This window comes from Bos indicus x Bos taurus, chromosome 20, assembly GCF_003369695.1.
Source record: "Bos indicus x Bos taurus breed Angus x Brahman F1 hybrid chromosome 20, Bos_hybrid_MaternalHap_v2.0, whole genome shotgun sequence".
NCBI lineage: Eukaryota > Metazoa > Chordata > Mammalia > Artiodactyla > Bovidae > Bos > Bos indicus x Bos taurus.
In genome coordinates, this window is record NC_040095.1 from 38,306,350 (window position 1) to 38,320,312 (window position 13,963).

A 13,963-nucleotide genomic window follows, 5' to 3' on the forward strand; every position below is an offset into this window, starting at 1 on the left:
ATCTGGCACTCAGTAAGACACCAAATTCCACAGGGAAGTACTAAGGTACAACCTGGTAGCTTTTTGGAGCCTCTGACCTTTGCCTTGCTGTCCCAGACTTTCTCCTCCAACCACCCCCAAACCCTGAGGGAATCTGGAGGAACTGCTTATGTTTGTAATTCAGACTTTAAAGTTTCTTATAACCACCCCCAGTTCTCAGAAGAAGAAAGGGTCGTTGGGTATTCTGCCAGATGGGAAATTCAGCTCATGTAGACTGGCAACCCTACAGGGCTTGACTACTGTGTGGGACCTATTTGAGAGGCAGGTTCCTATCAAAGATGGGAAAGATTGGTGGAAAAATGGATGTTGTGCTCTTTTGCCTCTAACAAGGAGGAAGAAAAGAGGTCCAGTTAGGTGATGGGCAGCTCAATCCTGACCTCTCTTCCAAGAGCTGTCATGTAACAGGCTCTGTATCAAGATCCAGTTCCAAGAAGAACTCAGAACAACCTGAAAAGATGAGTTGGCTGAGTGAGACTGGCAGCCTTTCTAAGGTCACCTGACCCCCAGTCAGGTCAGAGTGTGGTCAGATGTCTGGCTAAGACTTCCTGCCAGACAGACTGGCCCTTGACTTCCAGATGAGGCAGGGGCATGGTGCTGGGCAGCTCTCACTGACTGATGTTGGCATGGGTGCACCTCCGGGGAGAAGGTATGCCACCACATCCCTCTAAGCTAGATTGCTCAGTCTGGACCACATCTTATCTGTGGCCAGGAAGTGCAAGTGTCACCCATGGTAACAAAGGAAAAGCAGATGTTATCACAGCTTCACCTGCTCTGCTCAGCTGAAGACTGTTCTGGCTAGAAGCAGCACTGTGAATAGCCAGTGCCTTCCTATCAATTGATCCCATGGTTAATTCTGGCTCATTAGGAAATTTGAAGAACTGGTTCTGATCCTATAATGGCTTTCACTCAGAAGCCTGCCCACTTCTGTCCCAGAGGCAGTCTTCCCCAGTCTTCTCCAATATTATACTATGGAAACAGACATGTTTACTTCTAGCCTGTCACAAAAGAAGACCCAGGATAACAACATCCATGTACCATCCTTATGGTTATTTTTGGAGGAAAATTCAGACAAGATTGAGTGCGTTTAGGGTGATATGGCTGTAGATGGGAGGGAAGGAGGAAAATTCAAATTGGCTATGGTCAGTCACCAACAAAGTGACAAAGACCACTGTCAAAGCCTACAAGCCCACATGACACCTCCCTATGCAATCCAATAACTCTAGCTTCTGACAAGTTTAGAAATTCAGCAAGCTCAGCAGCTGTGAGCCACAACAGGCTTCTTTTTCCAAAATTCTGAGCTACCAATTACTTGTAAGTCATGCAGCTGGAATCACTGGGCTGATACTTTGTCTTCAGGTTTGATTACCAGGGGTAACTGAGATGAAGCCACTCTAAGAGATCTCCTGTTCCAGACACATTTCAGTTTTACTGAAATGCAAGGACAAATCAGAGGTGAACAGCAGGCAGGAGATTCTGCTTAGCAGTCTGACTCCACATACGCAAAGTGACCCACTGAGATCATGGGAAAGAATACCTTATTTGCCCCGAAATGACAGGCTCCCACTACTGGTTCATTCTGTGTCCTGGCGAGCCAGATGGCCCTCCAAGGCATTGAACGTGACACCCTGGGAGTTGCAGCAGCTGTGTAGCTAGCCTAGCACTTTTCAAAGCTCAGTTGCCTGAGTCTAAAACAAAATAAGAATAAAGTTACTTCATTTCTCCTGATGTCCAAGTGCCCTTGGGACAGCATCACAATGGACTTTGTATCAGATCTCTCTTTGTGCTACAAACAATTCTGGTGGTGGTGACTACCCTCATGAAAACAGTAATCTTCATTCCTTAGATGCTCAAACTATGCTCTGTTCATCATCAGAGAGGTGGCAGTCTCCCTCCAGATCACTTTTTTACTAAAATCTATGGTCTTGCAGACCATAGAACTTTTCCAGAGGCCTCTACATTGGAATTCGCCCATCTGTTGCCATTGACCAGCCAGGGACAGTCAGACAGGCCTGGTTAGAATTTCTCAAATGTCACAAAGCATGGAGACACTATGACTTGCTCTAATCTTGTCACTGCAAAATTCACACGGTTTTTCCAAACAGCATACCTTCTCTCATAATAATGACCACTGTCACTCTATTTTCATGTTTCACTACTAAACATTGATATCTCAAAGAGGTGTGAAAGTGCTAGTCGCTTAGGTGTGTCTGACTGTTTGTGACTCCATGGACTGTAGCCTGCCAGGCTCTTCTGTCCATGGGGTTTCCCAGGCATGAATACTAGAGTGGGTTGCCATTCCCTTCTATAGGGAATCTTCCTGACCCAGATCAAACTCAGGTCTTCTGCAATGTAAGCAGATTCTTTACCATCTGAGCCACCAAAGAGGTATACAACACTCCAAAATAGCTTAGGAATAGCATTTACCAATGAATGAAAGGCTACTGTAGGGTCAGTGTACTCAAGGATATGGCTGACAGACCCTGGTACTGGATAGGAGTGGTGGAGTAAGGCATCATTTGGATGGAAGTTTCTCTAGTCCTCAGCCCAACACATCTGCCCAACACCAAAAGTCAAAGACTTTCTTGGATCCATTAAAGTTTTTTGAGGTTACTAACCCCACTGTGTTCTGGCTATATTTATCTACCAGATCCCTAGAGCTATCTCTAAAATACTTGATGGGAAGTCTGAGCAGTTGATTGAAGAGAAGTTGGACTTGTGGTACAGAAGTTGGATCCTATAGTTGTCAAAGTAGGCAAAGGATGAACAAGAAAATCAGGAAGCCGAGGGAAGATTTTCACCACCTTGTCTTGGCTGGTTCTAGATGAGAAGGAGCCAGGGGCAGAATTAGATTCTCCCTATTTTATGTGATCCAGAGCAAATAACAATGAATGGTGAACTTCATATCAGTCACCCAGGGCTCTTCTTTCTGGCTATGTCCTTCTTACTCCTTTTTCCATCCTACTTCTATATAGGTACCAATTCTTTAATTTTGCAAATCATTTCCCTATTCTGGTCTAATGCCTTGATCTTGTTACCTGAATTCAACTGCTCCTACCATGGTTTTCCAATGAACTTAGTTTGTCTTCAACTCTAGTAATTTGAAGCTAAATACTCTGCCAGTGGTAGCTCAGATGGTAAAGCATCTGCCTACAATGTGGGAGACCCAGGTTAAATCCCTGGGTTGGGAAGATCCTCTGGAGAAGGAAATGACAACCCACTCTAGTATTCTTGCCTGGAAAATCCCATGGACTGAGGAGCCTGGTAGGCTACAGTCCATGGGGTTGCAAAGAGTTGGACACGACTGAGTGACTTCACTTTCTTTTCACTCTACCAGTGACCCAGGCTCCCCTTCCATTACATAATACACATACCCCACAGGCACAGTGCCAGACTTCTGGCCAAGCCTATTCCAGTCATCTGAAGTTCTTGGCCCACAATAGTGGGGGTTAGCCTTCTTGGGGCTAAGCCATCTATAGGTATACTTTTGAAAACTAATACAATGATTTTTTTGCTTTGTGAGTTAGTATCAGTACACTTGATGGTCATTAATGAGTATTCTAGGGCATAATTGTGATTCTACCAGGACACAGCTACATGATGAAGCCTAGTCTAGAAAGCCTTACCATTTGAAGAGAAATTTAGAGAGTTGGGCTTTCTTGATAGCTCATTTGGTAAAGAATCTGCCTGCAATGCAGGAGACCCAGTTTTGATTCCTGGGTCAGGAAGATCCACTGGAGAAAGGAAAGGCTACCCACTCCAGTATTCTAGCCTGGAGAATTCCACAGTCTGTACAGTACATGGGGTTGCAAGGAGTTGGACACAACTGAGCAACTTACACTTCACTTAGGTAGTTGGAGGCAAAAATTTAAGCAAAGACAAAAGAACATTACAGCTATGAAATGCATACGGCAAACATGAGAACATTCTGTTCAGTAACAAGCTTCCTTCTTGGCTCCTATTTTAGAGGTGGATCATGATTCTGGTTATCTACTTTGGGAAATGTTTGTATTTTAGCAGGTTCCTCTGATGCATCCATTCTTGTCTTCAGCACACATGATAATATGGGGCATCAGGTACAAAGGCTGGCAGAATTGTTAGAGCACAATGCCCCGGCAGAAAATCTCCCCTCCCATCATATAAGCAACTATTTACTCTACCTACTTAACAGTCACATATATTCTTGCATGTTTGAAACTAAAAGATAAAACCATCATAATTTCATAGTCAGAAGGTAAGTCATTAAGACTTATTTCCCAGAAGGGCACAAAAGAGGCCATGAAACAATTTCATTTGAAACCAGGGATTCTTTTTTTTTTTTTTTTTTAATTAGTTTTGCCAAATATCAAAATGAATCCACCACAGGTATACACGTGTTCCCCATCCTGAACCCTCCTCCCTCCTCCCTCCCCATACCATCCCTCTGGGTCGTCCCAGTGCACTAGCCCCAAGCATCCAGTATCATGCATCGAACCTGGACTGGCAACTCGTTTCTTACATGATATTTTACATGTTTCAATGCCATTCTCCCAAATCTTCCCACCCTCTCCCTCTCCCACAGAGAAACCAGGGATTCTTTACTTAACTAGTAAGTTTGCGCTTTGAGACATTTTATAAGTGTCTTGAATAAACACATATGTAATGGACTGAATTCTGTCTCTCCAAAATTCATATGTTGTGTCTCTCCACTGTAATGGTATTTGGAGGTGGGGCCTTTGGGTGGCAGTTAGATTTAGATGAGGTTAAAGAGGAGAGTGCAAAAGTTGGCTTAAAACTCAACATTCAGAAAACTAAGATCATGGCATCTGGTCCCGTCACTTCATGGGAAATAGATGGGGAAACAGTGGAAACAGTGTCAGACTTTATTTTGGGGGGCTCCAAAATCACTGCAAATGGTGATTGCAGCCATGAAATCAAAAGACGCTTACTCCTTGGAAAGTTATGACCAACCTAGATAGCATATTGAAAAGCAGAGACATTATTCTGCCAACAAAGGTCTGTCTAGTCAAGGCTATGGTTTTTCCAGTGGTCACGTATGGATGTGAGAGTTGGACTGTGAAGAAAGCTGAGCACTGAAGATTTGATGCTTTTGAAGTGTGGTGTTTGAGAAGGCTCTTGAGAGTGCCTTGGACTGCAAGGAGATCCAACCAGTCCATTCTAAAGGAGATCAGTTCTGGGTGATCATTGGAGGGACTGATGCTGAAGCTGAAACTCCAATAATTTGGCCACCTCATGCGAAGAGTTGACTCATTGGAAAAGACTCTGATGCTGGGAGGGATTGGGGGCAGGAGGAGAAGGGGACAACAGAGGATGAGATGGCTGGATAGCATCACTGACTCGATGGACATGAGTTTGGGTGAACTTCGGGAGTTGGTGATGGACAGGGAGGCCTGGTGTGCTGCGATTCATGGGGTCACAAAGAGTTGGACACGACTGAGCAACTGAACTGAACTGATAAGGGTGGAGGCTCCGTGACAGGATTAGGGTCCTTTGAAGAAGAAGAAGAAGAGAGATCAAAGTTCTCTTTATGTCTCCTCTATGTGAGGACATGACAAGAAGGTGGCCGTCAGAAATTCAGAAAGAGCGTTCTCATCAGGAAATCAAATCAGCTGGAATTTTGGTCTTGGATTTCCCAGAACTATGAGAAATAAATCCCTGTTGTTGAAGCCACAAAGTCTACAGTATTTTCTTTTGGTAGCCTGAGCTAATACAATGCATATCTTTAAACATACACACTCAAACAACACAGCAACCACAATTAAAAAAAAAAGACCTCTTCACATGACCTTAAGACTCATCTACTAAAATCTATCACTTTACTTCAGTCAGTTATCCAGCAACACCTCCTGAGTAACACAGGCTTCAAACTGATATTCAGCTCACAGGAACAAATTCACTCAGTTGGGTTCTACTCTTTGTGACCCCAAGGACCATACAGTTCATGGAATTCTCCAGGCCAGAATACTGGAGTGGGTAGCCTTTCCCTTCTCTAGGGGATCTTCCCAACCGAAGGATTGAATCCCGGTTTCCCACATTGCAAGTGGATTCTTTACCAGCTGAGCCACAAGGGAAGCCCAAGAGCACTGGAGTGGGTAGCCTATCCCTTTTCCAGCGGATCTTCCCAACCCAGGAATTGAACTGGGCTCTCCTGTATTGCAGGAGGATTCTTTACCAACTGAGCTATCAGGGAAGCCTGATTAAATACTAAACCATAAAAATTTGGGTTGTTCACTGGGAAGTCAGAGAGCCACACAAGAGCTAGGCTGGAGAGTCCGCTGTCAAATGCCAAATCTAAAGAGCCACTGGATAAACAACAAAGGCTGGAGTTGGAGAGTAAGAAGAAGTTAGTATTTGGATAGTGCCTTTGGGCCAGATAAGTCAGATGAAACTTATATAGGAAGACAGACCTCCCCATGGCTCATTTAGTCCCACAACCCTATTTCCAAGTGGGAAAAAAAAATCCAGTGATAATAAGTTCTATTGTATAAATAAATTTGGGGATATATCTGCAGTAGTGACAAGAATATGAATGTTAAACCCTAACATATACAGCTACATCTTAAAGTCTAGTTAATGTAAATCATGAGTCAAAGTGTTGCTGATAAAAACATTCATTACAACACACATTGTAGGGTTAACCTAACAACTACAGCAAACTCAAGAGATCATTAAATAGCAATTTTCATTGAAAACAAAAATAACAGCAATGAAAAACTATGACCAGCATCAGACAACACGGATGCTGTGCTGGACACAAAATATCCTCCTTCCAAATTGTAGGAATTCCAATTACACCTTGCTCTTGGGCATGCACAGTAGAGCCCTCAAATTGCCAAGTGCTTTGTGGTAGGGACTTCTTAGAAATATCTGCATCAGCAGGAAACCATGGCCATGAGCTAAATTTAGTTTGAATACCCAGTTATAGTAACTCAAACTCATTCAGTAGCTAATTGCTAATAAGCAGCTTATGTTAAAATGAAATACTATGGACCTGTGAGTCCTTTGCCTGTAAGAAGCATGGAAGGGATTTGCATTTGGGGGAGTTTGGGGTTTACCAACAGTAGTCCACCGAATAACTGAGAACCAGTGGCTGCTGTGTGAGGGCCGTGCTGTCAACTGAACTGGAGCAGTTGCGCTCTTGGCTTAGCCTGTTGTTCATGGTCCATAGGATTTTGGACTCCTCCCCACTTTCCATTAAACAACTGTTTCTTATCCTGTAGTGGTTGCTTGGGAATCCCAGTAGGGTATGGCTCTATGAGGAGGCTTCTGCCTCCCTCTTAGGAGAGATAAATTATATTTTTGGCCACACCATTCCTGGTCCAGAGTTCTCTCACATGTAGCCATTCTAAGAAGAGAGTATGATGATTGGGAAATAATGTGAGGAAAAAGGAGTCAAATTTTTGGTGGCTATATATGACATGGACATGAGCAAAAAATTGTTCTTATGTTAGTTTCTAGGTTCAATATTTACATTTTTTAAAAAACATGATAGCTTTCTCTAACCAAGTTTTAAAAGTATGATCTCAAAACCAGGAAGCATCAGTTCTATACAGATGGTAGATACTGGTGTTCAGTTGCTAGCTGTGTCTGATTCTTTGAAACCTCATGGACTATAGCATGCCAGACTTCCCTGTCCTTTACAATCTCCCAGAGTTTGCTCAAACTCATGTCCATTGAGTTGGTGATGCCATCCAACCATCTCATCCTCTGTCACCCCCTTCCCCTCCTGCACTCCATCTTTCCCAGACTCAAGGTCTTTTCCAATAAGTTGGCTCTTCGAATTAGGTGGCCAAGGTATTGGATGGATGGATGGTGGATTATAGGCACTAATAAAATATGCTAAGAATGTAAACTTTTTGAAGATCAATTTTTAAGCTATGCATTTGGCTGAAGGATTAAAAATTCTGAGCAAAGTTAGCACTTTGCTAAAACTGTTCCATGTTTATTAAGCCACATGTGTTGATCCCCTGTCTCTTGTGAAAGACTATTTAAGCCAGAGGATAAGATGGTTGGATGGCATCACTGACTTGATGGACATGAGTTTGAGCAAGCTCTGGGAGTTGGTGATGGACAGGGAAGCCTGGAGTGCTGCAGTCCATGGGGTCACAAAGAGTCAGACATGACTGAGCAGCTGAATTGAACTGAACTGATTTAAGCCAGATAATGTATTTTCAAAGTTGAGACATTTATTTTTTACTTAAATGCAAAACATTTAACAAGTATCTGAAGAAATGAAAGTTCTAATAATAGGGAATAATAAAGGACTGTTTACAATACATCCGTTAACACCCGTATATGGTATAGTTTCTATCACAAAGTCAAAAGGAACACAGTATATAAACACGTATCAGATATTCTAAGGTAATATTCACTTCCAGGACAACAGCAAAATCCAGAAACAAAATACATTGCATTATCAGACGTTCACATACTCCTAAAAAATGTTTATAATTTGCTGCAAAAGAAATGTACCAGCTGCTTCAGGATGTGGCTAAGACAAGCATGTTCCTGTGGTAACAATTTCCCAAACAAGAAAAAAAGTTAAAAAGACAAGTTTTTGCTAAGCTGAAGACTACCAGGTCTCTTGATTTATGAAAGCAACAAGATAGATCTGGTTAAGAAATAATTCAGAAAGAAGTATTTCATGAGTCAGCAAAATCTGTCAAATAAAATGACTTTGAATCTACAATGGAAATAAATACCTTCACATAGGTTGAGAATGTCAAAGAATTTTATTAGGGAGCATTGTATTTTAGGTTGACATACTAGATCTAGAATATTCTGCTGCTGCTAAGTCGCTTCAGTCATGTCCGACTCTGTGCGACCCCATAGACGGCAGCCCACCAGGCTCCCCCGTCCCTGGGATTCTCAAGGCAAGGACACTGGAGTGGGTTGCCATTTCCTTCTCCAATGCATGAAAGCGAAAAGCGAAAGTGAAGTCGCTCAGTCGTGTCTGACCCTCAGCGACCCCATGGACTGCAGCCTTCCAGGCTCCTCCGTCCGTGGGATTTTCCAGGCAAGAGTACTGGAGTGGGGTGCCAAAATTCTATGACCATGCAAATAAATATGAACATATATCCTATGAGGTTCTGGTCAATCCTTAATAAGCAATTATTTTAGTGAGATGTATATATAGACTTACCCAATTAAAATATGATATACATTTAGTTTCTCATAATAACAACAAAGTCTCTCTCTTTATAAAACGCTTATCTTCTTTTAATATTTTCATATTAGTGTTATTTTACACTTTGCCCTGTTTATTGTCACTCATTCATTTTATTTGTGCCTTCTTTCAATAAACATTGAGTATTTGCTAAATATCAGGAAATGATTGGGTCAAATTATCTTTTTTTTCCATATTGTACTTACTACCCTTCTAAAACTCATTCAATCATATTTCTCCAGAACTTCTATCCCATAGCTATTTGTTTCACATCTTTCCTGCTAAAGGTGAGATGAAGTGGGATAGGGAGGGCAGGGTGGTCAGGAAAGAAATTAGTACATATTATGTGCTTTCACGGAGAAGGCAATGGTACCCTACTCCAGTACTCTTGCCTGGCAAATCCCATGGACGGAGGAGCCTGGTGGGCTGCAGTCCATGGGGTCACACAGAGTCGGACACGACTGAGCGACTTCACTTTCACTTTTCACTTTCATGCACTGGAGAAGGAAATGGCAACCCACTCCAGTGTTCTTGCCTGGAGAATCCCAGGGACGGGGGACCCTGGTGGGCTTCCGTCTATGGGGTGGCACAGAGTCGGACACGACTGAAGCGACTTAGCAGCAGCAGCAGCATGTGCATTCAACATGTATTGTACTTGGCTAAGTGTTTAACACATATTCTCTTAAACAAGTTTCGCAACAACACAATAAGGCAGTCATATTGGTATCCCCATTTAATATACCAGATATGAAATCAAGACTCTTAGCACTTAAGGCCTCATAGTTAGCAGTTGGCAGTGCCAGGAATGAGATCTCAGTCTGGTTTATCCCAATGGTCTTTCAGCAGCTCTTTTAAGAAGCACAGCTGGCACCCATATTAAAATAATAAAAAAAAAAACCACTGAATCAAATTATTGAATAAAAATGCATCTATGTCACTCAAAAACTCAGATCTTCTCCCCTCTTATTTTCCTCTAAAAGCAATATGCTATGTAGACAAATTACTAGGAAAACACATTTAACCAGGGGTTTTGAAGCAAAGGTAGATAGCTCACACAAAGAAAACTGCTAATGAATAAATTAAAAACTTCAAACTTCTGAAATCCACCTATTGCATTATGCTTAGTTTTATTTCAGACCACTCTCCAATATTACTGGAAGTAATAGATAATGGATTATGAATAGGCTAGGCATTTAAGTTATTACTATAAATACAAATTAAACTAAGGGAACACAAAACACCCCATTTTATTTAATAGAGATGAAGAGAAATAATATCACAAAATTAATGCTAAAGCAATGGCATTTATTATGTTGCATGCTCTTTAATTATTCCACATTGATAGGTACCTTATATTCTTCATAATCATTGTTATCTAGCAAGTTCCTTTTCTCCAGTTCTATAAGGTGTTCTGCAGAGAGCTTAGTTGGTAAATGTCTAAGAGAGGCTTGCTCATATATGGGTTTTCCATGAAAAAACAGTTCCTTCCAATCATGCATCAACTTATATGGGATCAGGCTACAGCAACAAAGGAAAAAAAAAAGGTTGAGATAAATCAATGGTTAGTTAAATACACATCTTAAATCTTAGCCTTTCTATTACCATGTTCATTTCCCAGGGTCTGCTATTTGAGGCCAGAGGTTCCACTTACTATGACATTCCTAACAGCCAGTAAAATGGCTGAAACTTAGTAGTATGAATGAATGAATGTTACCTAAAGCCAAACTTGCTTTGACTGTGCACTAAAAGCACACTATATCTAAAAATAATGACCACTAATCATAAAACTTAGGTTCTTTGATTTCCAGCTGTGATACTAAATGGCTGTACAAGCTTTGAATATCATTTAACTGTTCCAATATCAGTGTCCTCTTTTGCAAAATAGACTAAATACTTTCCAAGGCCCCTTTAATATGATAACTAGTTTGCATATTTGCAAGTAATTGTAACAGAAAAATCCAAGGTATGGTGGCTTTTATTGTCACTGAACATCTGGTAACCTTTGCAATTATTTTTCAGTACTTTTTCTATTTAAGTCAGATGAATGACTTGGAGGTAGTCAGGACAGAGTAATCAAAAAATAGTTCCAAGAGGAACAAAATGTGCAAAAGAAGGAAAGAGCCTAACATAACTCAGATGCATTTCTCTAAAAATAGTGGGACTAGAGCTTGAAATTACAACCTAAAAAGCTGTATTTCATCGTGAGACATGCTACAACATGCATAAACCTTGAAGACATCATACTAAAATGAAATAAGCCAGATACAAAAGGACAAATATGATTTTACTAATATGTGGTACCTAAAATAGACAGATTCATAGAAACGGAGAACAGAACAGAGGTTACAAGGGGCTGGAGGGAAGGGGAATGGGGAGTTATTATGTAATGGGTACATCACTTCAGTTTGGGATGATGAAAAAGTTCTGGAGATGGATGATGGGAATGGTTGCACAACAGTGTGACCGTACCCAATGCTAGTGAACTTTGAAAGGGTTGGAAGTCACTTAAAAAAGGTTAAAATGGTAAATTTTATGTTGTGTATTTTTATCCACAACAGTAGTTTTTCATTAAATGCAAACCTCAAATATATTTTGTTTTCCATTAATAAAATATTTATATTTATTAGAGATTACAGAGATATGAAGTTTTTAAACTAATATACTCAGGCACAGAAAAATTCTAACATAAGAATTATTAAAATGGCATGGGCTCCTGCATTGAAGGAAATGACTAACAACTTATATATTGTCAAAAACTTAATGTGGCAATTACTGAATCAATATTCTCTTATCTGAATATTGATAATTTTGTTAAGTCTTAACAAAAGTCAGTTCATGTAAGAAGTCTGATACCAAAAATATCCCTGTGCTCTTGGAAAAAAAAAAATGTTGATAACATCTTGTTTAGGAAACTACAGAGAGAATAACGTTATCTTGACAGTTAGTAGTAGAGACTAAAAAGATCTTAACATATATGTGTAAACACTGTATTGACTTGCAAGTAAAAGACACTTAAAAGCAAATGACCCCTTCAAAGTTTGATATTAATGCTCCTGAAATTTTAAAATTTTGTGTATTTTTCATTAAAATAAAAATGACTTCATATAATCAATGTTCTCTCAATATTAATTTTCACAAAGTAGGATTTAGAGAGTAACAGAAGTCAGACTAGTATACGACTCTACAAAATATTATGATAGTCAAAAACAATGCACACAGGAAGTCCTCACCTTACTAGTTAAGTTTGTGCTCTGTAAGGGGATTTTTAGGTCACCTATTTGACACAGAAATAATCCTTCTATGGGTGAAAAGAAAACTCAACGTTGCCCCTAGGACAGGTGATTACCGTCTAGCTCCTTTCATGCTAGCCCCCAGCCAGCATGGATGAGACTATCTCCACAGCCTCACCCAACAGAGGCGTTCATGGAGCAGGTATGTGAGAAACCCGCTTCTCACAGTCTCCTTTCCAGTCTCTACCACGGGTGGCATTCTCTGACTGGCAGCTGTGTGATTCTCTCCTGATGTGATCACAAGGTGTTCTCTCTATATGCATCTTTTCTATTTCTTATAAGGACACCAGGCATCTTTAATCAGGGCCCCACCTTCCATGGGTATGACCTGATCTTAAATAATCAGTGAAGACTATCTCCAAACAATGTTACACTCTGGGATATGGGGCGGGTAGAATTTTTAATATAGCTTTCTGGGGCAGGGGAACAATTCAACCCATATATAAGCACTTCTATATTGCTTTTTAGACACAAAATTTCAAAGTAAAGGCCCCTTAAAAACTTATGCTATTAATAACTCTGGAAATTTCATTTTATATATTTCGTTTTTACATTCAGTTTGAACTCTCCCTGGTTTTTGGTATGATGCACGGCTTTTCTTTTTATTGAAGTCTGCACATTTTTGGATCATGCTATGACACTCTGGATCGTGAATAAGCCTTCTGTTCTAGCTGTTTTTTTCTGACATTGCTTGAGCAAGGGAAGGAGAAGGGGCCATCATGTTACTGACCAGTGTGGACAAAAGTCCCCATGTGGACTTCCTCATCACCTGAGGGAAGGGCATCTTTGTTGCTGATGAAGGAGGTGGCAGTTCTGTCCCCTCACAAGGTCTCTACCACAGTGGGGGTGGCCTTGTGACCACCAGGTGATGGTGAACGTCCTGAACCTCCCTTGGCTCCTCTAACATGACCTTCATGGGGAGGGAGCAGTGGTCAGTTGTGCCTGGTAGGGGTGGAAGTCCATGCTTCCTACCTGGCCTCTGGGATTGTACCCTGGTGGGGGTGATGGGGTCCCTTATTATAGTCTTGTGAGGGTGGAAGACAGGCTCCCTCCTTGCCTTTGCTGGCCGAGGTGGAAGTGGGACTACATTTTTCTTGCATGTGATAGTTGGAAAAGACTGGTTATCGTCTGAAAGTTTTTCATCTTGCTAGGCTGCTCCTTAACTGACTAGAGACAGCAGGTTCTTGTTGGGTCTATTTTTTGTCTACACCATTAGTATCTCTGTTTCCAGAATATTCAGTTCCAATCTGGGATGTGTGAGGCAAAAAGAGAAAGAACTGAGGAAGCTCGTTACAGAGTCCTGAGGTCATCAGCCAGTCCCACTTCTTCCTTCCATCTTCAGAGCCTTCTTATGCTTGTTTCATTCACAATGTCCAGGGTTTTTCATTGTACTTAGTGGGAGAAATAGGGAAAGGGGCATCCACTCCATTTTCCCACAGTAGAACAAGATTTCTGTTTACGTTTTAATTTT

The 13,963-nt window shown here is 41.1% G+C and overlaps 1 protein-coding gene across 1 annotated transcript in view; it reads right to left on the reverse strand.

The window, feature by feature from the left end:
* Positions 1-13,963, reverse strand: part of SPEF2 (sperm flagellar 2) — a 211,807-nt gene that overhangs the window by 149,053 nt on the left and 48,791 nt on the right. Inside the window, exon 9 of the mRNA XM_027520151.1 lies at positions 10,552-10,720. Coding sequence (XP_027375952.1) covers positions 10,552-10,720 — 169 coding nt within the window. The remainder of the gene's footprint in view (positions 1-10,551; positions 10,721-13,963) is intronic.